Source organism: Plecotus auritus, assembly GCF_963455305.1.
Source record: "Plecotus auritus genome assembly, chromosome: 4".
Taxonomy (NCBI): domain Eukaryota; kingdom Metazoa; phylum Chordata; class Mammalia; order Chiroptera; family Vespertilionidae; genus Plecotus; species Plecotus auritus.
This window is the reverse complement of record NC_137775.1, coordinates 96,154,602-96,177,891: the sequence shown is the minus strand read 5'-3', so window position 1 is coordinate 96,177,891 and position 23,290 is coordinate 96,154,602. Positions and strand designations below refer to the sequence as shown.

Here is a 23,290-nt window from a genome sequence, read left to right as displayed (position 1 = left end):
GCTCACAGTCTAGTGGGGACCACAGACCCTGCACAGATGGGACCATTCAGGAACAATACCTGCAGGCGTGATGGAAGCATGTTCTGGGGACCTGGAGCCACTCATTTCGGACAGAGGCTTTGGGGGCCAGGAAGGCAGCCAGGCTGGTTGGGTATCAGGAGACCCTGCTCCAGCCCTGGCCCGGCGCCCACCAGTGGTGATGGTAACAGGCCTGGTGAAGCCGTGAGACGGGCAGCGTTTGCCTCGATTCCCGCCTGCCCCTGGCGTCGCTGCCTCTTCCCTGCAGTTGTCCCCACCAATACTCCAGGAGAAGCCCCTTCCACAGGTGCTTGCATTCCAACAGGGTCGTCTGTAAGCTCCTTGTCATTCAGAGGGTGAAAGGTAGACATTCAGGCGATGGCAGGCAGCACGAGACGACAAAATAGGGCTAGAGCGGTCCAGGTGGCTAGCACCCCACAAGCGGTCCTGTCACTCCTGAAGACGGGCATGCACCGGACGCACACAGGCCCTCACAGGGGTGAGGTGCAGACCCGGCCTCACACACAGACACGTCTTACTGCACACACAGACTCATACTTGCACACACTCGTGCCCAGAGATGTACCCACAGTGCCACACAGACACACGGGCCCATACACATGCGCACACATGCACACCCAGAGACACGTGGCCACATGCACACATGCGTGAAGACTCATCCTGGAAGGGGCCTCAGGAGTGATGCTGAGGAAAGGTCTAGATCCCGTCACGACCAACTCGGGCTCCGACCCAGGGCCCAAGGACCGGAGCCCTTTCCCAGCTGGGGCATGAGCTCAGCGCCCAGGGGACAGGATGACCAGCAACTGCCCCCCGCCCCAGCCTACAAGGCCCTCCTCCTTCACCGGCCCTGGCTGGGACAGGAACAGGGACATGCGCCCAGTGGAGGAGGGCAGGGGCGGCCACCCTACACACCCTCCTGTCCAGGGCAACCCCTCATGCCAAGTACATAAGAAAGGCAGGCTCCACTCCACTGCCAAGATCAGTGTCCAACATGGAGACGCAAAATCGTGAAAGCAGGACTTCTCTGCCCCTTTCAGACTCAAGCCTCACCCCAGTAGGGCCTGGCCACCACTCCCCTGGCCTCGGAGATGCGGCTGGGGTGAAGTTAGGCCAGCCTGCTGGGTAGAGACTGAGCGCTCAGGAATCCAGATTCTTCAGGGCAGGGGTGGAGGTAGTGGGAGGGGGGGTGTCAATCTTCAGACTGCCAGGCCCAAGAACCCTATGCTGGGTCCCTTCAAATGGGGCACTGGAGGGAGGGGGGATACGGGGATCTGGGGGACCTGGGGTCTTCACCTTCTGGCCCTTGCCCAGGGAACAGAGTTGTAAGCAGCAGGGTCTCACCTTCCTTGTCCTCTGCACTGGACATTTACAGAGCTCACAAAGTCCCCGCCCCCCCTCCCTGCCCCCTTTAACTGACCCCAGCCTCCCCCCTCCCAGGGAGTCCCAGAGTCCGGGCAAGGCAGGGCTCCTGTGCCCGCTCCCTTCCTGGTAAAGCCACGGGTTGGAGTTCAGCCTGAAGTTAGAGACGGGGTGAGGGCAGACACACCGCAGGTGCAGCCAGGACAAGGCTGCGTGGCGCCGAGGTCCTGGGGTGGCAGACACCATTCAGTGAGTCCCTGTCTCTGTGGTAAAGAAGGTGCTGGCTGGCAGGTCGGATAGAAACTTGTGCTTTAATATATCTCTGTGTGAGTGTGGGTGTGAGTGTGCGCGTCTGCAGGGCCTCAGCGGGGCCTCTGTCATGTTTTCTGCTCATCCTCGCAGCCAACGTAGGCCCCTCCCTGTGGGCCGCCCCTGCCCCGGGCATCCCGGCTGGCAGAGGTCAGTCTTTGGTACGATGCAGACACTTTGGTGTGCCAGGGGCGGGGTGGGGGGCCACGCAGCTCTCATCATCTCTGCAGCGCCAAGAGGAAGATGGCCACGGGCCCCCAGAGCTGTGGGCGGGGCTGGTGGGGCACTCCACTGCCCGGCATCACCACCACTGTGACAGGAGAGAGCGAGACAGCCAGGCACCAGTCAGTCTGGAGGACCAGGGAGCAGCAGGCATGCAGGCGGCTGTGGGAGGGCCCGTTCCTTTGTCCCCTCTCTATGGGGACCTGAAGCGGACATTGCCCTCCAAGCACATAGACACACATCAGCACGGACTTGAGGTGTGTGGTGTGGGAGTTAACTCAGCCTGCGGGGTCCGGATCCTGGCTCTGTGGCTAAGACACGGAAGTTCACTGGACCTCAGTGGGCCTCAGTTTTCTCATCTGTAAAATGAGTCTAATAGTAAGAGCCACCCCAGAGGACTGTTTTGAGGACTGAATGAGCTCATGCATATACAGGTTTTTGTATCTTGCCTGGTACATAGTAATTGCTCAGTAAACCTGAGCTGTTCTGATTGCAAACATCTGGCCCCAGGGGGAGCAGACGTTCACATCTGGACCCACAAACACAGAGATATATTAAGACAGAAGCACATGAGGCACTGCAGTACAAAGACAGCCAAGCACTCAAAGGAGGGCAGGGTCTGGTCTAACTGTCCCACACACCCACAGCCTGAGCCCGGCTGCAGCCTGAATGTGTACCTCGTCATGGACGCACACAGTTGTCACCCAGCCACTCCGAACCCCCATTCAGACACAGACACTCTCCTCCCCCTGACACAGGTGCCCACCCCCAAAGCCTCCCCCAGATTCACCCCCCTTTCAGTCTTCACCTTTATTGGGATCTATCTGCTTCCGGGGACACTCTCCCTTCTTCAGTGTGACATCGTCTATGGCGATATCTCCCAGGTAGCCTGAGCCTCGAACCCCCTCAAAAATAATCTAGGGTGGGGTCAGAGAGCAGGGAGCAGAGGTTAGGGAGGTTCTGCAAGACAGAATGCCGCCCCTCCCTCATGGCCCTAGGATCCGCCATCCCCACACCCTGCTGCTTTCCGCATCGGCTCCCAGGACTCCCGGGAACAACACGGGCCTTCCGAAGTGATTCCCGCCCAGAGCACTTGTCCAAGGGCTGGGAGTGCCTGTGAGGGGCCTTGGGCAGGGCAGACTTACCTGGAAGGGCCCGCTGGGGTTGATGGGCACGTGGGCCTGCTGCCACACGTTGCCCTTATTGCCACTGAGGGACCACGCGTGCGTGTCCAGGGCCCCCTTGTTCCGAGACCGGACCAGGAGGTTGAGGGAGCCTGTGGTGGGCGTGAAGAGAGGGGGCCAGTGAGATCTGGACAAGACCACCCTCCGCTCCCACCACGGCCCATAGCACAGCCCCTGTTGGACGGGCCTTTCTCCCTCACAGATTGGTTCAATGTCCCATTCTCCCAGGCACCGGGGTGGAGGGACTAACAGGAAAGAGTGCAGTTCATCACGACAACCTGCAAATTTTCTTTCATTTCTCCCCTTCCTTCCCGATCAGCTAATCCCCCACCCCCGAAACACACACACACACACACACACACACACACCACCCTCTGCCCTCTCGACAGGGAACTGGTCCCGGGGTGATGGGCCCATGTCTGCGCTCACAGCAGGATTCCAAAACATGCAACGCATATCCATGATACATGGGATGATTTCTGGAGGTACAGCAACAAACTACAATTTTAATACTTTTATATATGTTTTAAGAGGTGAATAAAGCTAGCCCTTCGAATCCACGATTTCTCTAATAGTAATCATGCTAAGAAAAAGGGAATGAGTTGGTTTAAAGAGAGACTAATATACTTGTACTAGAGGCCTGGTGCACAAAATTCGTGTACGGGGGTGGGGGGGGGCATCAGCCCAGCCCCCACCCTCTCTAATCCGGGACCCCTTGGGGGATGTCCGACTGCCGGTTTAGGCCTGATCACTGGGGTCAGGCCTAAACTGGCAGTTGGACATCCCTCTCACAATCCTGGACCGCTGGCTCCTAATCACTCACCTGCATGCCTGCCAGGTTGCCCCCAACTGCCCCCCTCTGCTGGCCTGGTCACCCCCAACTGCCCCCCCACCGCTGGCCTAGTTGCCCCTCACTGGCCCCCTGCCAGCCTAATTGCCCCCAACTGCCCCCCCCCACTGGCCAGGTCACCCCCAACTGTCCCCTCCCTGCCGGCCTGGTCACTCCTAACTGCCCCCCCACCAGCCTGGTCACCCCTTACTGGCCCCCCTATCAGCCTGGTCACCCCCAACTGCCCCCCTCTGCCGGCCTAGTTGCCACCAACTGCCCCCCCACTGGCCTAGTTGCCCCTCACTGCCCCCCCTGCCAGCCTAATCACCCCCAACTGCCCTCCCCCACTGGCCTGGTTGCCCGTAACTGCCCCCTCCCGCTGGCCTGGTTGCCTCTTACTTCCCCCACCCCCGCCATCCTGGTCACCCACAACTACCCCCTTCTGCCGGCCTGGTCACCCCTAACTGCCCCCCCCACCAGCCTGGTTGCCCCCAAGTGCCCCCCACCACGTAGCCTGCTGTTCAGTCATTTGGTTATCCCTCACTAACCCGCCTGCCAGCCTGGTCGCCACACACAGCCTGCTTGTTCAGTCGTTTGGTCATCCCTCACTAACCCCCCTGCCGGTCTGGTCACAGGCAGCAATCTTGTGAGGGTGTGAGGGTGTGAGGGTTAATTTGCATATTACCTCTTTATTATATAGGATATGCCATACAGCTGTGGTAGAGTGAAAGTAAAGTTTTGGAGGCACTAGTCCAGGGGTGGGCAAACTTTTTGACTTGAGGGCCACAATGGGTTCTTAAACTGGACCGGAGGGCCGGAACAAAAGCATGGATGGAGTGTTTGTGTGAACTAATATAAATTCAAAGTAAAGGAGCGGAGGGGAGAGCAAGAGAACTGGATAGAACAGCCGGATCTGGCCCGCGGGCCGTAGTTTGCCCACGGCTGCACTAGTCTGTGGGTACTGAGTCCATCTGCCCACAGCCACAGGCCTGGAGTTCTGGAGGTGTTGGAGGACAGGGGAGGAGGGCCATGGCTTGGCTAAGCGCACCCAGGCCATGTGGCGCCCCTCCCCGGCTCTCCCAGCCTACCCTGAGCCCCCAGTGACATAAAAGAACCAGCTCAGAGGGAAGAGGAATGGACTCAGGCAGTGCCTGGTGGCTTGGCATTTCCATAGAGCTGCCCACAAACAAAGCCACACCATCTGTGACACCAGAAAGACAGACCCCCTGTAGTGGGGAGCCACCAAATGTTACCTGCTGAGATGAAAGGAGTTGGCTTGGACCAAAAAGAGCCCTGGAAACACAAGGTCTGGGACAGCTGGTGCCTAGAGCTGCCAGGTAGAGTGGGGAGGGCAGAGGAGGGACTGGGACAGCAAGAAATGCTCCTTTCCCCAGCAACAGATCCAGGCCTGGGCAGGGGACCCTCGCCAGCAGATGGGGCCATGAGAGGGCTGCCACCAGCACCCAGTGGCCAGGAGGTGCCACACTGACTTCAGCAGGCTCAAGCCCCTGTGCCTTCCAGGCTCCCCACCAACCCAAAGGGACCTCTTTCTCTCCCCCTTCCTGGAGATCTTCCCTGTTCCTATCCCACTTGGGGTCCAGCCTCATTCATACCTTTCCTTCCTCCTGCACCACACTGTCCCAAGGACACTAATAGGGGAACCCCACTTTTCACTGCTAAAAAAATTGAATTTCTGCCCCCTTCCCTGAGCACCCCATCAGCTCCAAGATCTCCCTGCTCAGGGCCTTCCTGATGGAATTCACAGGTGTCGGCCAGAGCCCACGACCTTCAAACTCCCTTAAGGGCGGGCCTGCTCACTGCGTTCTCCCCTGTGTTCCTCAGCCAAATGGGCCTGCATGCCGGAGCCTGGACCTACTCCAGCTTTTCAGCCTCAGGGCTTTGCACCTGCTGCTCCCACTGCTGAGATGCCCTTCCCTACCACATTCCCCTAGCCAAATCCTTCCTGTGCTTCAAGGTTTCTCTGAATGGTCACCTCCTCCCAGAAGTCTTCCTAGATGTTAGCTGGGAGTTCTCTACGCTTCCTGGGAGCTCTGAGCCCTTAAACTGCAGCTCCCAGGCCCAGCCCGCTCTCTGCGCAGGGGTGTGGCAGTTATTGGGATTCCCATCTTCTCTTTCCTGTGACTCCTTGAGGGGAAGTCCGCATTACATTGCTATTGGGTCTCAAGAATTAAATGTGAGAATTTTTCACAACTGTCATCAGGAGTGAAAGAGGACTTCCATGGGATCTCAGGATTCGAAGTGACCTCGGGCTTATCATTCATTCAACTAATCGAGCACCACGATGTTCCAGGCACCATTCTAGGCACCAGAGATACGTCCATGGATAAGACAAGGACCCTGCCGTGCGTGCTCTCTTGGTAGCAAGCGTTGGAAAGAAAGTAACTCAGGGGCAGGAATGCAGACCTTGCAGAGGGGCTGGCTGCCAGGGACCTCTCTAAGGAGACCTGCATGAGGGGACCGGAAGAAGGTTCCAGGCCAGGGTGGCATCATAAGCAAAGGCTTCTAAGGCAGGAACCTGCCTTGAATATTTAAAGAAACACAAGGAGACCCGTGTGCTCAGCCCACGTGGTCGCCAGAGGAAGAGCAGGAGAAAATGAGGCCAGAGAAGCAGCTATGGGAGGCCTGGGGGAGATGGAGGGGGAGGGGACAGAGCCAGGGAGTCACATGGCATGGACAGGGGTCCCCTCCACAGCACCCCTGCGGACAGTCTTCCTGTCCAGGGACAGGACAGCCCCCTCCTGCTGGGCACATCTGACGCTTACAGGGTCTTTTCAGCTAGAATCAAATCTGCCCCCAGAGGCTTCCCCTGACAGTTTGTCCCACCTCCTGGGGAACACGGACAAGTTCTGGAGCCCAGACTGTCCCACACACCTGGCATCCCAGCTCCCAAGGCCTGATTTCCCAGGGCCCTATTGCACCTAGTATGCTCCTCCTCTTGGCAGCTGGGTCCCAGGGCCCCTCCTGAGTTGGAGATAAAATGACCAACTCTCTGAGTTTGCCTGTGATGTGGGACTTTCACTATAAAACTGGGAAAGACTTGGGCAAAGCAGAATTGGTTTCATTGGTTACTCGAGCTGGGAAGCAAATGGAAACAAGAGGGCTGGGTAGAGCAGACAGCCCTGGTCACCCCACCCCCCACCCCCGCACCCGGGGCAGAGCAGGCAGTCCTGGTCAGCCCCTCCTCTCCCCGCCCCCCACCTACACCAGAGAAGGCTTCCCACAAAGCCCAGAGCCAGCCATGGGCAAACTGGTCTGTGCGGATGGTCTGGGGCCCAGGGTACTAGAACCCTCCACCCCACCCCATTCCAGTTCACCAGTTCAGCTTGACCCGTCATGCGGCTGTGGAGACCTCTCCATAGTGAGCCTTTAGGTCTGCACTTGCTTAAAGTCTCTCCTCTATGGGCAGCCTTGGAAAACAACTAAGTGTCCTGTGGCCTGGCGAGGCGTGGCCACCGCGACGCACAGTTCAGAGTGAAAACAAGGCTCAGAACAGTGTAAAATTGGGGGGGGGGGGGCAGGGGCAATAAATGTGTACTGCTTCTTTATGCGTACAGTATTCCTGCGAATTTCCCCAAACATCTAGTACAATGATTGCCTTTGGGGCGGCTACAGGGGGCAGGAGGACTGGGATGCAGGGACTCTCATCATGCACCTTTTGTGCCTTTTGACCCATAGAGAATATGTTACCTTTCCCTTAAGTAAGGAAACAAGCAAACACATAAAATTCTTTAAATTGTCAATTCCTCACAGAGTCTTCTATAACCAGGCCCGAGTCGGCCCCCAGCACCAGCTGCCTCGGCCCGTCCTTCTGTTGCGGACACATGCCACGGTGGCCACTAAATCGCATCTGGTGCCGCTAGCTGCTCCGTGTCTGTCTGACTTGACTGTGGTGCTGAGAGAACGGGGAGCTTGTCCATGCGGTCACTGCAGCGCTGGGGGCCGGCACAGAGCCGCGCTCTGCGGCCAAGGCTGCGCGGACGAGCTCAGCGGTTATACGAGCTCAGTGGTTATGTGACGCTCCCGCCATGCCACCTCTCCCTAAGGGACTCGTCAGGACACGCCCACATCAGGAAGCAGACTTCCGCTCACGGCTCACAGAGCAGCACCCTCCCAGCCCTGTGTCTGGGGTCTGAGGGAGTCAGACAGGTTTGGGCTGCCGTGTGGATGCCTAACCTCGCTGGGCACCTCCCTCCCCAGATGGCTGTGAGGGACGATGAGACCACAGATGCAGAGCACCCGGGATGTCACGTGGCACCTGGCAGACACTCGGTACAAGCGACCCCTTAGCTGTTTCCTCCACCCCCTCGTGACCCCACCTCATCCTGCTGGAGCCATTTCCCCCCTCCCCCCGACTCAGGCATCCTGAGCATCTCAAAACCCCACACGAGCTGGCTCTGGACCCCCATTTGCGCAGATTCTGCCCACAACTCTCCGAGGATCTGGATTCATGCACGTTGGGAAATCCAGGCCCCATGTGGCAGTTCCTAGCCTCCTGGGGACCCCCTCTCTGCCCCCAGCCCCAACACGCAGGGGCAGACTCCTGGTCTCCTGACTCACCGATGTGCTTCCCGTACATGTGGTAGAAGAAGGAGACGCAGTAGAACTTGGCGCTGGCGTTATACAGGGGACTCACCAACCGCGCCCGGTCCCCCAGCTCCCGGGGCCTCGAAGTTTCAATGAACATGTAGTAGCCTGTGGGGGAGGGGAGACGCCAAGAGCCCCCTCTTCACCCCACCCAGACCTCTCACCACCCGATTCCTTCTCTGCCATGGTCTCAGCTACGAACCCCAGGAGCCTTTCCCAGCCCACCTGTCCAACCCAGCCTCTCACACCAGGGTCTAGGCCAGTCCTTAGCCTTGCTGAAGTTCTTCTTCCTGATCCTCCCTGTGGACTGGGTGACTCTCCCTCAGACGAGGGGGTGGGGGGGGAGAACGCCCTCAGGACAGGGTGTATCTGCCCTCAGATTGGAGCTCCCTGAGGGCAGGGCTGTGTCTCCCCCATTAGACTGGGCTCCCTGATGCAGTCCTCATTCCTAGCAATAGGACATGTCCTCACCCTCAGGGGTGCCGCTGATGTCAGTGGGGGGACCGGTATTGGGAGAGCGCTTGGGGTTCTGAGTTAGGGCGTTCTGCCGAGTCCAGTCAAAGTTGTCTGTCAGGTCCTGGGTGTAGCCACAGATCTTCTCATCCTCGAAGTGGCAGGTATTGTCTGCATGGGGCGGGGAGTGGGGGCGAGACACAGAGGGTCGGCCTCCTGGGGTCCTCTGGTCCGGCTCTGCCTCCCTGCCACCCCCGGGGCAGTCCCCCAGCAGTGGGCCCAGGATCCCAAGGCTTGAGAAACCAGACAACAGGGCCCCTGGCTAACTGCCCAGATCAGGACTCCTTAACCTTTTGTGCCACCACAGACCCTCCTGGCAGCTAGTGAAGTCCAAGGACCCCATCTCAGAGTAATAATTTTAGATGCATAAAATGAAATACAAAGGGTTGCACAGAAAATCAGTTATACCGAGAGTTGTCACATATTTCTAAACAAACTTGTGTTACAGTAAGTGCGTTTCTTCACTGTCTAATTAAGTCAGGAGATCTGGTGTTCAGTCTAATAACTGCCGCGGTTTTGAAAGGCTACTGGGTGTAACTGATATGGAGAGGGGGCTGCAACAACTTGAGGTGATTGATGTGCAAACCTCAGACTTCTGGGGACAGTCCCAGGTAGTGACCACACTACCGTGCGTGGCTGCCTACATTCACCATCGTAGGGGATGTTACATTTCTGGTAGAAGTTGGGGAAAATAAAGAAGTGTGTGCCCTTCCAGGCTCCGGATTCAAAGACCCCCCTAAATTCTGTACACAGATCCTTTGGGGGTCTCAGGTTAAGGACACCTGCTCCAGAGAACAGGGGACATGGGTTAGCCTGGACTTTCTTTTGGGGACAGTGAGGAGGAAAGGTCCTGAGTTAGAGATGTTCCCCAACTCCACCCTGTCCCCCTCCTTTAAGGCCCAGAATAAATCCTGGATGCAAACATCTCCAAGCCCAGCCCTGCTCCCTTCTGCTTCTCCTTCCAGCCGCTGGCCTCCATCCCATTTTCTCTCTGAGTATTTCTTCGGGTCCCTTCCTCCTATCAGGGGTGCTTTTGTGTCCCTAAGAGAAGGAAAAGTGGTGGGAGTGACTCACCTGACAGACTTGGAGAGTTGATAGCTGAGAAAGCAAGCAAGATAGCCAAGTCAGAACCAAGTGGGGCTGTGCAGAGGGGCCCGAGCTTCGGGCCAGGGGCAGGATCCCTGGGGCCAGGACTGGGCGCCAGAGGGGCCTGACCTCAGTGACAGAGCAGGACACAGCACAGTGGTGAGGCCCACGCTCAGGGACCGTGTGGGAAGTGGGGAGGGGATCCCCTGAACACCAGATGGACCCACCCTTCCCACTCCCACCACCACCTACGCTCTGTGTAGTGGATGATGCGGGAGGCCATGTCACCAGCCCCATAGGTGGTGTAGGGCGTGAGGCGGACCTCGTAGCTGTGGGGCACGCGGAGGTCGGTCAGCATGTACTCCAGCAGCTGCCCCTTCTCCACACGCCGCACAGGGATGGCCTTCACCATGGCGTTGTGCTGGTTCAGCTGCAGATACAGGAGTTCCCATGCTAGGCAGGCCGTGTCCGCCACCAGAGCACCAGCCCAGGCCCTGGTGTGACTTTGGGGGTCAGGGTCAAGGAGTAGAAAGAGCAAAGCACTAGGAAGCCAGGCCCTCAGATCCCTCATCTGGGGAACAGAGCACTCACCCCTCAAGACCACCTCCCAGGGCGTCTTAGTAACAAATAATAGCAACACATATTGAACACTTTTATGTGTGCAAGGCACTAAATGCCTTGCAATGATCAACTTACCTAATCCTCAAAATAATGATCCTATGAGGTAGAACATTGTAATTTTACCTTAAGCTTCTGATGTAAGAATAAATTCTGAGTTTCATGAGCAGAGCTAGCTCTGCCCCCTCCCCCTCCATGGACCCCTGCCCAGGTCTCAGGGCTGTGCCCAGAGCGTGGGTGCAGAGGGGTCAGTCCCTAGCACCTCCAGCTCCTGCTGCTGTCTCCAGAACACTTCCTCCCTGGCACTGAAGACTTGTCTGTAAGAAGGGACAGTGTGGCCCAGCCCCATCTCCACCCCCTCTCCCACCCCAACCCCTTGACCCACCTGGCGGACACTGAGTCTGTAGTTGAGCACGGGGTCGACGGCATCAGGTTCCCTCTGGGTCCACTGCAGCACGTAGGAGTAGTTCTTGGACAGCTTGTGGCTGCGGGTGGGGTTGGGGGTGTCGAAGTAAAACTCCGGGCTGTAGGCTTTGGCTAAGAGGGCGGGGAGGGGGGCATGGGGCCATGGAGGGTGGGGGATGGGGAGAGACAAAGAGAGGAGGCATGGGAGGGGGAGATAGGACAGAGTGAAACAGAGAGATGAGATGGGGAGACAAAGAGAATATTTTGAGGAGAGGAGATGAGGGAAAGAGAGGTTTGGGGAGAATGAGGGTGGGTCGAGGGAAGGTGGGAAGTGGAGAAAAGGGAGATTGAAAATGGTGAGAATGCAGTGGCAAGGCCAAGGTAAAGACAGAGCAGTGATATTAGAGAAGACACAGGGAAGAGGATTGGGGGAAAGATGGGAAGAGAAGGGCCAAGGCATTGAGGTAGAAGGAAGAGAAGACATAGGAGAGAGACAGGCAAAACAGTGGGGAGACAGGGAAAGTGTGGGAGAACAGGGGAGAAGGGAGGAGGTGGGAAATGTCACAGGGGCCTCTGGCTGGAGGGCTGGGGAGGTGGCCATGTTAGCCCCCTGTCGTTGAGTGACTGGATCCAAACAAGAGCTACAGGGGCACCCAGCCAGTCTGGGCTGCTGGGAGAGCTGGGAGTGTGGTGGAAAGGGAGACAGGCATCCTGGGGTTCGCGGCACTGCCACCAGCTCTGACAGGGAACCAGTTCTCCCCAGCAGAGGGGGAGACAGGGTGGGCAACCCCGCCAGGCCCTTTCGGTTCCCCTCACCCCTCACCAAGACCTCCACCCCTTTCTGACCCTCCCACTCCCATCTGCAGCCCCGTCAGCCCACCCAGGAATGGCGATGAGGAGATGGGGCTGAGAGGGATTTCTGGCTCCCCGAGGCCTGGAACGCTGGGGTGGTCGCTCAGGAAGGGCTGGCCTCGCACCACCCACGAGGTTCTCTAGAGACACCGCCGAGGGGCGACTTCTCTCCCTTAAGCTACAGCTCAGGCCCCTCACTTTGGGCCTGCGGTCAGGAAAAGAGTAGGTTCCCCACGCCCACCCCCACCCCCGCCTCTGGGACCAAGGACGAAGAAGGGGGCTTGAACTGAGACGCCTGAGCTGTGCGGGGTGGTGGGGGGGTGCCGGGGGGGGCCCCAGGGCCTGATGGGTGGGTCTAAACAGGGGCTGGGCGGGGCTGGAGGTACCTTCTTCGGAAACAACTGGAAAAGGGAGCGAAGCCTGGACAAGGCTGGAAGGAGTGGGGTCGATGTCTTATGTGGGCAGAGCCTAGGGCCGGGACGTGGGCGTGGCCGAGGAGGGGCCAGAAAGAGGAGGGGCCTGAAAGGGGCGGGCTGTCAGGGTCCAAGGCCGGGAGCTGAGCTGAAACAGGCGGGGCTCCCAACAGGCATGGGCGGGCCCTGAAAGGGGAGGCCCCGACCAAGAGTGGGCGTGAATTGGGGGCAGGCCTGTAAGTGGAGGTCCTGCTGGATTCGGGGAAGATGGGCGGGGCCTATGCCGGGTATGGGCGGGTCTTGGAAAGGCGGGGCCCAGACGTGGTGTAGGGAGGCAGGGACGCGGCGGGGCCCCGCCCGGGTGGGCAGGGCTGGGGTTGGGCGGGACCTGCGGGACGCTCACCGGAGACCTGGAAGAGGCAGACCGCCGAGCCCACGTCGTTGGAGACGCTGCACTCGTAGCTGCCGCTGCTGTCGCGGGTGACGGCGTCGAGGCGCAGCTCGGAGTGGTCGGAGACCTCGCCGGCGCCGGGGGCGGCGGGCGGCGGAGGCAGCAGCTGCCCTTTGAAGCGCCACACGGCCGAGGCGATGCGCTGGGGGCTGCCTCGGAGGAGCGAGCAGCGCAGGAGCACGGGCCGGCCCAGGGCCTGGCGCACGTCTTGGGAGCTGGGCTCCACCTCCGGCGGGACTGGGGGCGGAGGCGGGGGGCGGTCAGCGTGGCCGAGGTGCCGCTGAGGGGCGGCCCCTGGGCAAGGCGATGCACTCGCTCCTACTCCCCTGCCCCCAGCCTGGAAGGGTCTCGGGCGGACACACGTTCGCTACACACTTCTGCAATAACCACGCGCATATCTCCCCGACCTGCAGATGCCCACACCCTCCTGGCCGTTCCTTCCAGCCACGCGTCCCACACTGAGATTCTGTTCATGCCTCACATGGCCCCCTCACCCCATGTAATGAGAAGCAGCATAAGGCCGGGATTTGGAGCCTGGTCCCTGGAGCTGGATGACCTGGGTTCACATCCCAGCCCCGCCCCGCCCCTCATGAGCTGTGAGACTCTAGTGACGTAACCTCTCTGTCACTCGGTTTCCTTATTTGTAAAAATGTGTCAAGGTGTGGAAGATTTAGGGGTAGCAGAGTAGGTGGAGGCGTTGGTGGGACTGGGCGGGTGAAGGGGTAAGGAGGGGACAGGCCTGGCGAGAACAGGAGGGACAGCCTGGGAGGTAGTCCGCTGGGACAGTGGGACTCACACTGCACGTTCAGCTGCACCTGGGCCTCGCGGGGGCGCACGTTGAAGCCATTGTAGCGAGCCGTCTGGCAGCGGTAGGTCCCACTCATGTCGCGGCTCACGCGCTCCAGCCGCAGCTTCCCGTCCGGGGTCTCCTCCACAGGCAGCCCCGAGGGCAGCAAAGCAGCCTCCTTGTCCACGCGGGACCAGAGCACGGGCGGCCGCGGCTTGCCCCGCACCTCGCACTGCAGCTCAGCAGGCGAGCCCTCGCGCACGGTCACGATGGCCCTGCCTTTGGGCACGCTGATGGTGGGAGGCACTGGAGGGTGGAGGAGCGGGTTAGAGGTAGGTACCTCCTGGCCTCCCTCTGGGGCTTCTGCTTCCCTCTCCCTAGGTGCAACCCTCCCTTCCCCATCCCAGGCGTCCCCCACATCTCAGTTATTCCCCAGCAATACTCACCTCCACAAATCCTCTCACCTTCTGGGTCTCTACTGAGTCTCTCCCAACAGAAAAAGAGCTGAATCGTCTGGGCCTATTCCTTCTTTTCCCCTTACCCCACCAACATCACCCCGTTTTGGGGATTCCACCTTTTTAAATCTTTTTTTTTTTTTTATTGATTTTTTACAGAGAGGAAGGAAGAAGGATAGATAGTCAGAAACATCGATGAGAGAGAAACATCGATCAGCTGCCTCTTGCACACCTCCCACTGGGGATGTGCCCGCAACCAAGTTATATGCCCTTGACCGGAATCGAACCCGGGACCTTTCAGTCCGCAGGCTGACGCTCTATCCACTGAGCCAAACCGGTTTTGGCGGGGATTCCACCTTTTAAACAATTCTAGTAATATCTCCTCCCTCAATCTCCTCTCTCCTTGCCCGCTGGTCCTGCTCTAGTTAAAGCCACCACCTTCTTTCTGGAGTGTTACCACAGATTGCTAGTCTGTATCCCCAACATCTGGGTTTTAGCAGGACAAGGGCCAGAATAAACACTGTATCTCCCAGCCTGCCTGTGGCTACCGTGAGACTAAATTCTGGCCAGCGGGATTTGATGGAAAGCAAGTGCCTCTAAAAAGAAGTCCTGCCACTCTCCTCCTCCCGCCTGCGGGCTGGAATGCAGGCTGGTGGCTGCAGCTGGAGCTGCCACTGTGGGGGAGGCTGCGTGATAAGGAAAACAAAACAGCAAGACAGGAGGGGAGTGTGGGGCCCTGGGGACTTGGTGCAGCAGAGCCACTATTCCAGCCTGGACTGTTCACTTTTGCTTGAAGAAGAAATACACAGCTAACTTATTCGAGCCACTTTATTAAGAGTTTTCCTGTTATTCACAGCCAAACCTAATCCAACCCAGCATAATGCCCAAATGGAGGGTTTTTTAAAGAGTTTCATGGGTCCCATCCCACATCATATCAAACGAATTAAAATGTCCTACATTAAATATAAATTGCAAATAACTCTACAAGGCATGCTGAGATCCAGTTATCTAGTTAGCATAATTTATACTCTATAAACATTTATATATTTACTGGCTTTAATTTTACAGCTTTCTCTTTGTATTTTGGCGCCAATTAATTTTTCCAGGTCTAAACCATTTCCACAGGCCCTTAAAAAGCTTCCATGCCTTGCCCTGGCTGGGTGACTCAGTTGGTTGGAGGATTGTCCCAAAAGGTCCCATTCAATTCCAAGTGAGGGCACATACCCAGGTTTCTGATTCAATCCCCTATAGGGGTACATATGAGAGACAACCAATCAATGTTTCTCTCCCTTTCCCTTCTTCTCTCTCTAAAATCAGTAAAAAACAAACAAACAAACAAAAATAGCCTCGGGCGAGGATTAAAAAAAAAAAAAAGCTTCCATGCCTTAATTAGGCTTATGAACCAAATGGAGGAAATGGCCCTGTGCACCACTGATTCCCCTGTTCATAAAACATCCCAGCTCCCAGCACTTCTTCACCTCACAGGCTAAGGGGCTGTCCCTCCCCTTTGAGGCTGCACTGCCCTCAGGTTAAAGCTCAAACTCCTTGGCTCTGTAAGGGAGGCCCTGTGCTCTGGCCTTTGCCACCCCAGCCTCATCCTTCCTCTCCTATCCTGTGTCCCAGCTGCGGGACCCACTTATAAGGAATATACTCCCTGATAAGCCAAGTCTCATACACCACGGGGGTTCCCCATTCCTCCTCTCCTGGGCTTGCCCTCGCCTCCCCCTCCCCCACCCAGCAAATGCTCACATGGAGCATGGCTCCTCCCTGGCATGCCCTGGTCACCTGGGACTCCTTCTCCCATGCCCCCAGGATGCTCTGCAGACCCTGCCTTAAGCTCCCTTTTAAGGTTTGCCCTTCCAATTCCTACGTTACCCCAACAGATGTATCTCCCAGCTAGGCAGCGGGCTCTGAGACAGGCTGTGGCGTTCGTGTCTGGGTCCCCAGCTCCTCACCCAGGGCTGGCACACAGTGATTGGTGAAATAAATCGGTGGAATCTGTGGAGGCCTGGTCCATTCATAAAGCCCTGCTCCGGAAGCCTTTCCTGACCCCTCTTCCTGTGCAGACGTCAAGGTGGAAGGGCCACCAAGGCTATCTCGTCCAGTGTCTCACAGAGGAGAAATGGAGACCCAGAGAGTTAAAGAGGCTTAGCCGAAGCCAGCCAGCTCCTCAGCGCAATGTGCTGGGGACTGGAAATGAGATTCCAGAAACCCTCTCCAAAGCCATCCCCTCCAAACTCCTGTCCTTCTCAAAGTGCAAACCCTTCAGGGGTGGTGGAGATCAGGCTCTGAAGGCAGACTGTCTGGGTTCAAATCTCAGCTCCACCACGTACTGCTGTGTCACCTTATGTTGCCTTAGGTAAGTTTTCTTTTTAGTCCTCATCCAAGGATATGTTTAAAAAGAAGAAGGGAGAGAGAGAAACATCGATGTGAGAGAAAAACAACTATCGGTTACCTCCCATGTATGCACCGACCAGGGATCAAACCAGCAACCTAAGTATGTGCCCGACCAGGAATTGAATCCTTAACCCTTTGGTGTACAGGACAACACTCCAAACAACTGAGCCACCGGCTGGGACTTCTTAGGTAAGCTTTTTAAACTCGCTGAGCCTGTTTCTTCACCTCTAAAAACTGAAGTTAAACTCTCTACCCCATAAGGTAAATCATGAAGGCGGATAAGATAAACATAAAATCATCAGAACACATAGTAAGTACTCAATAAACGTTAGCCATTATTATTTCATTATTGTTATTTCTTGTTACTGGAACAGAGACCCAGACCCCCTGCATAAACTGGCCCCGCTGGCCTCTCCGCTCTCATTCACTCCAGCCCCCTAGCCACACTCTCCTTGCTTCAATTCTCCAAACGGCCCCCACCCTGCCCTGCCTCAGTGCCGTTATTTGCTGATGCCTTGGCCTGCCTTTCTCTTCCACCCTCCCTTGCTCTCCTTTGCCTAGTAAAATCCCACCCCTCCTCAGATCTCAGACCAAAGATTTTACCTTAGCAAACTCTTTCCTGACTCATGCATCACAGTTTGCGAAGGCATGTTCATATGTGAGACTATCTGAAAAATGTTTGCCTCCCGACTTAGTTCAATGAGGGCAGAGTCTGTTTTGCCCACCACTCTACCCCAGCACCTACCACGGTGCCTGGCATATAATAGGTGCTTGATAAATGTGTGTGGCATTAACAAATGGAGTCTTTCCACTCTGCCTCCCTTTCCCAAGCTGCTGCCCCTCCCCCTCTGTGGGCCTCTCCAGCTCCCTCACACCTCCCCGCTGTCCCTCCAGCCGCCCACCTGTCTCAGAGGAGATGTTGACTTCAACGCTCAGGTCGGGTACAGGTGCTCCTGGGAAGGAAGCCACACACAGGTAGGTGCCGTAGTCGCTGAAGTGCAGGTCAATGAGCTCTAGGCTGCTTGTGACAGCAGGCAACTCAGGGTCGTTTCGGGTCACCAGCAGCCTCTTGGACATGCGTGCCGGCTTGCCGTTCTTGAACCACTGATAGGTCACCTTCTCCTGGGGCACTGCATCCACATGGCACGAGAGCTTCAGGTCCTGGCCCAGTTGTATGTTCTCACTTTCTTTGATCACGTCTGGGGTGATCTGGAATGTGGCATTCTTCATGGCTGCAGGTGGATGGGGAGGGCAGGTTGGCTGCGGCTGGCCCAAAGCCAGGGTCAGTGTCCCACTCCTCCCCAGACCCAGCTCCTCCCCTCAAAGTGGCCCTCCTGCAGGTTGGGAGCTACACCCTCCCACCACCGCCGCCACCACGAGAAACCATCATTTTGCTTGGAAATTGTTCTACTTGTTCAGATGTGTTTTTAAGAGTTTAAAAAAGCTCGCTGTAGAAAAGTGGGTTTAGTAATCATTAGAGTCACTGTTGCTGAACATACACTTTGTGAGAGGCACTGTTCCAAGCACTTTACACAGGTTGACTCATTTAAATCATCCCACAGTCTGTGAGGGAGGCACTTTAGTGTCCCTGCTTTACAAGGAGGGAACCGAGGCTCAATAGTTTAATTCAGAGCCTGTGCTCTTAACCACTACGCTACTTTATTTGTATTCTTGTTTTAAACCTTGAATGAACAAAATACACAAACTTTGTAAGGATGCAACAGAATGTAATAGTTGTTCAGTGGGACTGAGGGAAATTGAGGGGAAATTTTAATCTGAACATTTTACTCTTTTGTGCTATTAACTCTTTTCAGCAAGTTGTTGTGATTGTTATAATAAGATCCCAATATAATAATTTTACATGCCGTTACATTAAAGCTCAGAGTTTACAAAGTAAAGGGTCTGGCCTCTTTTAAAATCTAAATATTGTTTGATGTAATGCAAGAGTTAGACATGACTCTTACTATTGGATGGTAATTCGACAGGACACTGATACCACAGTCACTGGTACCCTTTGCTGGGTTGGGCAAAGCAAGCTGTATGTCACCCTAGGAAGTGACCATAAGGGCCTGGCCAGGAAGTCATGGTTTGATTCTCATTCAGAGCACACACCTGGGTTATGGGCTCGATCGCCAGTGTGGGACTTGCAGGAGGTAGCGAATCAATGATTCTCTCTCATCATTGATGTTTCTCTCTCTCTCTCCCTCTCCCTTCCTCTCTGAAATCAATACAAATATATTTTGGCAAAAGAAGTGGCCGTAAGTATTGGATGTAAATTGAGATCTCATCAACTCAGGTTTTAAAAGCCAAATTAAACAGGTGGAGAAAAAGAATCTTCTAATGGGAAAAGTACCATCAAAGGGGAAAGTAGTCATCAGATAGTCACAATCTTGCTGTTTCTTTCTTGCTCTGATTAAGTAAAAAGTAACAGAGGGTTAATTTCTTCTTATGAGGAGAGTCAGAAAGTGGTCGGTGAAAGATCAACAACAAAAAGTGTTCCTTTCTTCAGAAGATTCTGAGTCAAATTTGGCAGAAGCTGTATTTTACTTGTAAGTGCTAAAGAGCTGGTAACAGCTGTGTCTTTTTAAAAAAAATAAAATAAACAAATAACCTAAAGCTACACAAGAAGAATTTAAAGTTTTCCCCTTGAAGCAGAGTAGCAAAATCGAGATCATATCAAGCAGCTAATGCTAACTACTGAGGCTGAGGTTTAGTAAGGAAAGTGTTTGTACTTCTTTAGATCATACTCCCAAGTTTTGTATCATTTTTACATTTAATAATTATCTTCAGACTCACTAAAATGCTTTGCTAGCAAATATTTATATACAAGGTATGTGAAAATGTGTTATTTTCACTGTAACTCAGTGAATCATGTGGAGACCAGTGTACAAAAAGAAAACCAGGAAATTTCTCCTAGAGACTGGAAGTCCATACTTAGCTTTTTGCAACCTGTTTCCCAATCTAAAAAAAAAAAGAATGTAGGTACTCAATACCAGTCTTCCCTACCTCTTGGATTGTTGAGTTTATATTTGGAAAAGTAGATTGTAAATTGTAAATAAAACTTTACACAAAATTTAATCCTGCTATCTGCAGGGAAATAAAAGTGCCTGGAACATGCCTTCTCAGCATATATCACCTACCAAGAGGAAGCAGACAGGCCCCTCTCCCACTTCATCGGTCATTCCTGGAGGACAGGGACCCTGTCTGCCTCTGAGTTCCCTCCCACCCCTCCGGAGCCACGTACATCGCACCAGCAGGTTGACGGTCTTCTTGGCGGGGTTGCCCACATTGTTGGTGGCTGTGCAGTTGTAGTAGCCAGAGTCCAGGGCCTGCACTGAAGGGATGCTGAGGATGCCACCCTGGGCCAGAGCCCCCAAGGGCAGCGGGCCCGGCCCATGGGACCACTGCAGCTGGGGTAGGGGATCACCGCCTGTCAGCAGACACTGCACCGTCACATTCTCCCCAGGGTTCACCACCAGAGTTTCATTCACAGACAGCTTCAGGGCTGGTGGTGCTAAGAGGACAAGGAGGTGGGGTCTTAGGGGGTTGGGAGGCAGGGCTGAATGTGGGGATATAGGAGCTAGGAAAACCATGGGGTCGGGGAAGGATGGGGAGAAGAAAGAAAGGGGAGAAGGCAGAGAGCAGGCAGAGGGGAGCAGGGGATGCACTAGTGGTGATGTGCCTAGAGTCCTGTATGGGGTGAGGCACTGTCTCCTGGTTGGGGAGTCAGCTCAGGTGGGCAAGGGTATGGGCGGGGAAGTGCCTGTACCCGTGGTGTTGGTGAGCCGGAAAGTGATGGCCTTGTCCGGGATGCCACACACGTTGCGTACAGACACCTGGCAGGTGTAGCTGGCGTAATCCTGGGGCCGAAGGTTCTTCAGCTTCAGGACCTTGGTCTCCCCCTGGGCAGCAGTGGACCACTGGTGTGAGGGGTCTGCTCGGGTCTCCAGGGGTCCCTCACATTATCCAGCACCAGGGGCTAAAGTAAACTCCTATCTTTCCCCATCTCCACACCGTTTATCCCCAGGGAGCCCGAGTCTGGGGTGGATGCTGCACTCTCCAAACCTTGGGTTTCTCTGGGTCTGAGACTGCCCTGGTACACACTGGCCAGGACCAGGCCTCAGTTTCTCCACGTTGGAAAATGGAGGGGTAAGGAGGGAACCCTGCTCTCACAAATATGGAGCTAGCCCCACAGGCAGCCACCTCGGAAAGCCACCTTTGAAAGCCCTCCCTGGTAGGATTGCTTCATCACCACTTCTTGGGACTGTAGGGGACCTATGGGAAGTGGAGTCGTCTCTCTGCCCCAACTTCTGCTGTGCCTGCCCAGGGGGTTCCAATACTCTGACAGCCAGCAGCGGGCAGGGATGACTTGCCTGCCTCTAGGGGGTGCCTTTCCTAACTGGCAATGTTCCAGAAGGACTTGTTGCCCTGAGGACTCTCCTGTCCCCATCACTGTTCCCTGAGCTTTCGTCCCGATTTTGTCTGCCCCATAGTGTCTGATGTCAGAACATACTGTTTCAGCCAGGGCAGTCCCAAGAACTCTAGATGGCGAGGCCTCAGCCTCCATGTCCCCTCCCTTGTTGGGTGCAGGAGGAAGTGTAGGGTGAGCCATGAGGAGACCAGGCCAGCTACTGCCCATCCTGACCTGGGTGTAGAGGGGCTCATAGATGTCCACGCCGTTGTCCTGGCTGTGGGACAGGGTGTCGGAGCCGCGCTTCCAGATGAAGCGGGCAGGCGGGTTGGAGTTGACAGTGCAGCGCAGGAACACCGTCTTCTCCTGGTAGAAGTTGCCTCGAACGTCGCTCACTGTCTGGTGCACCGTCAGCACCGGCTCGTCCAGGTCTGCAAGGGCACAGCCCCAGTGGAGTCAGGACTGGGTGACCCCTAGGTGGGAGCTTGGGCTCCTGACATCCCTCAGCGAAAGCTGAGCCACCCTCAAGGATGCTTCCAGAAAGCCAGATGCGCTCCCAGCCCTGCACGCTTGACCAACCTTTAGAATCAGAGGACTGGACTTGATGACTTCCCAGCTGTCCCTCCCTCCCCAGGGACCAGCATGGGGGCTGTCTATCTTCACCCTCCCATCACGGGATGGAGGAAGCAGATGCAGCCTGGAAATGAGGAAACCCTGGTTCAAATCCCAGGCTAGCTATTAATTTGTAGTGAGACCTGCCTAAGTCCCTCCCTGCCAGTTTCCTCAGTAGTAAATTGGACTAAATTGGTGGTTCTCACCCCTGTTTGCACAATAGAATCACATGGAGATTTCCTTTTTAATACCGATGCCTGGAAGAGCTCATTAACGGTGTCAGAAATCAGAAGAGTGATTGCCTCTAAGAAGATTACTGACGGCGGGGGTATGAGGGAACTTTCCAGTTCCTGAAGGTTCTCTTGAACTGGGTGGTGTTTGCACAGGCACATACACATGTAAGAATTCATTAAGTTGTACATTTGTGACTAGTGCACTCTATCGCATGTAGGTTAATCCTCAATTTTAAAAAAATCCCAATGTCGGGGCCCCTCCCCCAGTCAATTACATCAGAATCTCTGAAAGCAGGACCCAGACATCAGTATTTTTTAAAAGGATCCCCCAGAGATTCTAATGTGCAACCAGGATTGTGAACCGAAGGCACCATCATTCCACATGCATACATCCTTCGGTGGATGTTCCAACATCCCAACATTCTGTCCTCCTTCCAAAGTCCACTGAGATAAAAATCATTACCAAGGCCATGGGCAGAGCTAGGGCAGTGAGGAAGTCCAGGGCGTGCCTGCCAGCCCCTTCTAGCACCAATAACTCGAGAAATGACCCTCCGTCCCAGAGTTTGGCAGGCCCCTGGGTGGCTGATGGGGGACAGAAGAGAGGACCTGGGGTTCCATTGCTCACCACTCTATTGGGCTCCACTGGGGGAGTGTGAGGTGTCTTTAATGGGTAAGTTCATTGTAGACATTAAGATTGTATAAGCCAGGCCCTTGGGCCTGGCCCCACAGGTGCTGGGTACCTGGGTCAGCCTGGATAGGCACAGAGGCGGGTGGCAAGCTGGGAGATAGCCTCTTGAGTTCAAGGGAATATCCATGGAGGCAGGTAGGGACTGGGGGCTTCCCATTCAAGCAGCAAGGACTGAGGGATGCTTGCTCCTGCACGTGGTGGGGTAAGGACATTTCAGAGCTGCCCTGGGACAAAAGCAGAGGCATGAGGTATGTGGGAAGGGCGCTGGACCATAATGAAGAGACCTATGGCCCTGAACAAATCATGAGCCCTTGGTACCTCAGTTTCTTCATCTGTGGAATGGGTATAATCCAACCTGTCTTGCCCTCTTGCAGGGATGTTGCGAGATTCATAAGGGATTACAGACGGGAAAGTGTGGCATAGGGTAGTACACATCGGAGGAACCGTGGGGATGCAGTAGTGATTCCCTCTCTAGCAGGGACGAGAGGAAGTGTCTACTTTCCTCCACGGAGGTGTCGGTTTTCTATGGCACTCCACCCCCTCTCCTTCCCAGCCTGAGCCCCAGGGGGTCTCCCGAAGCCAAGATGGACAGGGAGGAGCCAGGACAGGCAGCAGGGCGCCAACTCACACTGCACGTCCACGCGGATGGACTTGATGGCGGGCACGCCCACGCCGTTCTCGGCTTTGCAGTAGTAGCGTCCGCCCTGCGTGCGTGCGATGCGCTCGATGCGCAGAGTCTCATTGAACACAGATGTCTCCTGGAACTTGTCGGACGCGCTCCCCGCAGTCTTGGTCCACCGCACCTGGGCAGGCAGGGAGGAG

The 23,290-nt window shown here is 55.7% G+C and overlaps 1 protein-coding gene across 2 annotated transcripts in view; it reads right to left on the bottom strand.

The window, feature by feature from the left end:
* Nucleotides 1-1,529: 1,529 nt before the first annotated feature.
* MDGA1 (MAM domain containing glycosylphosphatidylinositol anchor 1) overlaps nucleotides 1,530-23,290 on the bottom strand; it is a 54,338-nt gene continuing 32,577 nt past the window's right edge. The window contains exons 3-17 of one of the 2 annotated variants that reach the window (XM_080664104.1): nucleotides 23,097-23,271; nucleotides 21,170-21,366; nucleotides 20,294-20,426; nucleotides 19,769-20,038; nucleotides 17,427-17,756; nucleotides 13,682-13,978; nucleotides 12,838-13,122; nucleotides 11,150-11,301; nucleotides 10,399-10,576; nucleotides 10,135-10,158; nucleotides 9,019-9,171; nucleotides 8,521-8,655; nucleotides 3,075-3,205; nucleotides 2,738-2,846; nucleotides 1,530-2,017 (exon numbers count right to left, since the gene is read on the bottom strand). In XM_080664104.1, the coding sequence (XP_080520230.1) occupies nucleotides 1,926-2,017; nucleotides 2,738-2,846; nucleotides 3,075-3,205; nucleotides 8,521-8,655; nucleotides 9,019-9,171; nucleotides 10,135-10,158; nucleotides 10,399-10,576; nucleotides 11,150-11,301; nucleotides 12,838-13,122; nucleotides 13,682-13,978; nucleotides 17,427-17,756; nucleotides 19,769-20,038; nucleotides 20,294-20,426; nucleotides 21,170-21,366; nucleotides 23,097-23,271 (2,661 nt within the window). In that variant the 3' untranslated portion in view covers nucleotides 1,530-1,925. The remainder of the gene's footprint in view (nucleotides 2,018-2,737; nucleotides 2,847-3,074; nucleotides 3,206-8,520; nucleotides 8,656-9,018; nucleotides 9,172-10,134; nucleotides 10,159-10,398; nucleotides 10,577-11,149; nucleotides 11,302-12,837; nucleotides 13,123-13,681; nucleotides 13,979-17,426; nucleotides 17,757-19,768; nucleotides 20,039-20,293; nucleotides 20,427-21,169; nucleotides 21,367-23,096; nucleotides 23,272-23,290) is intronic. The other variant, XM_080664105.1, reaches the window with a different exon arrangement.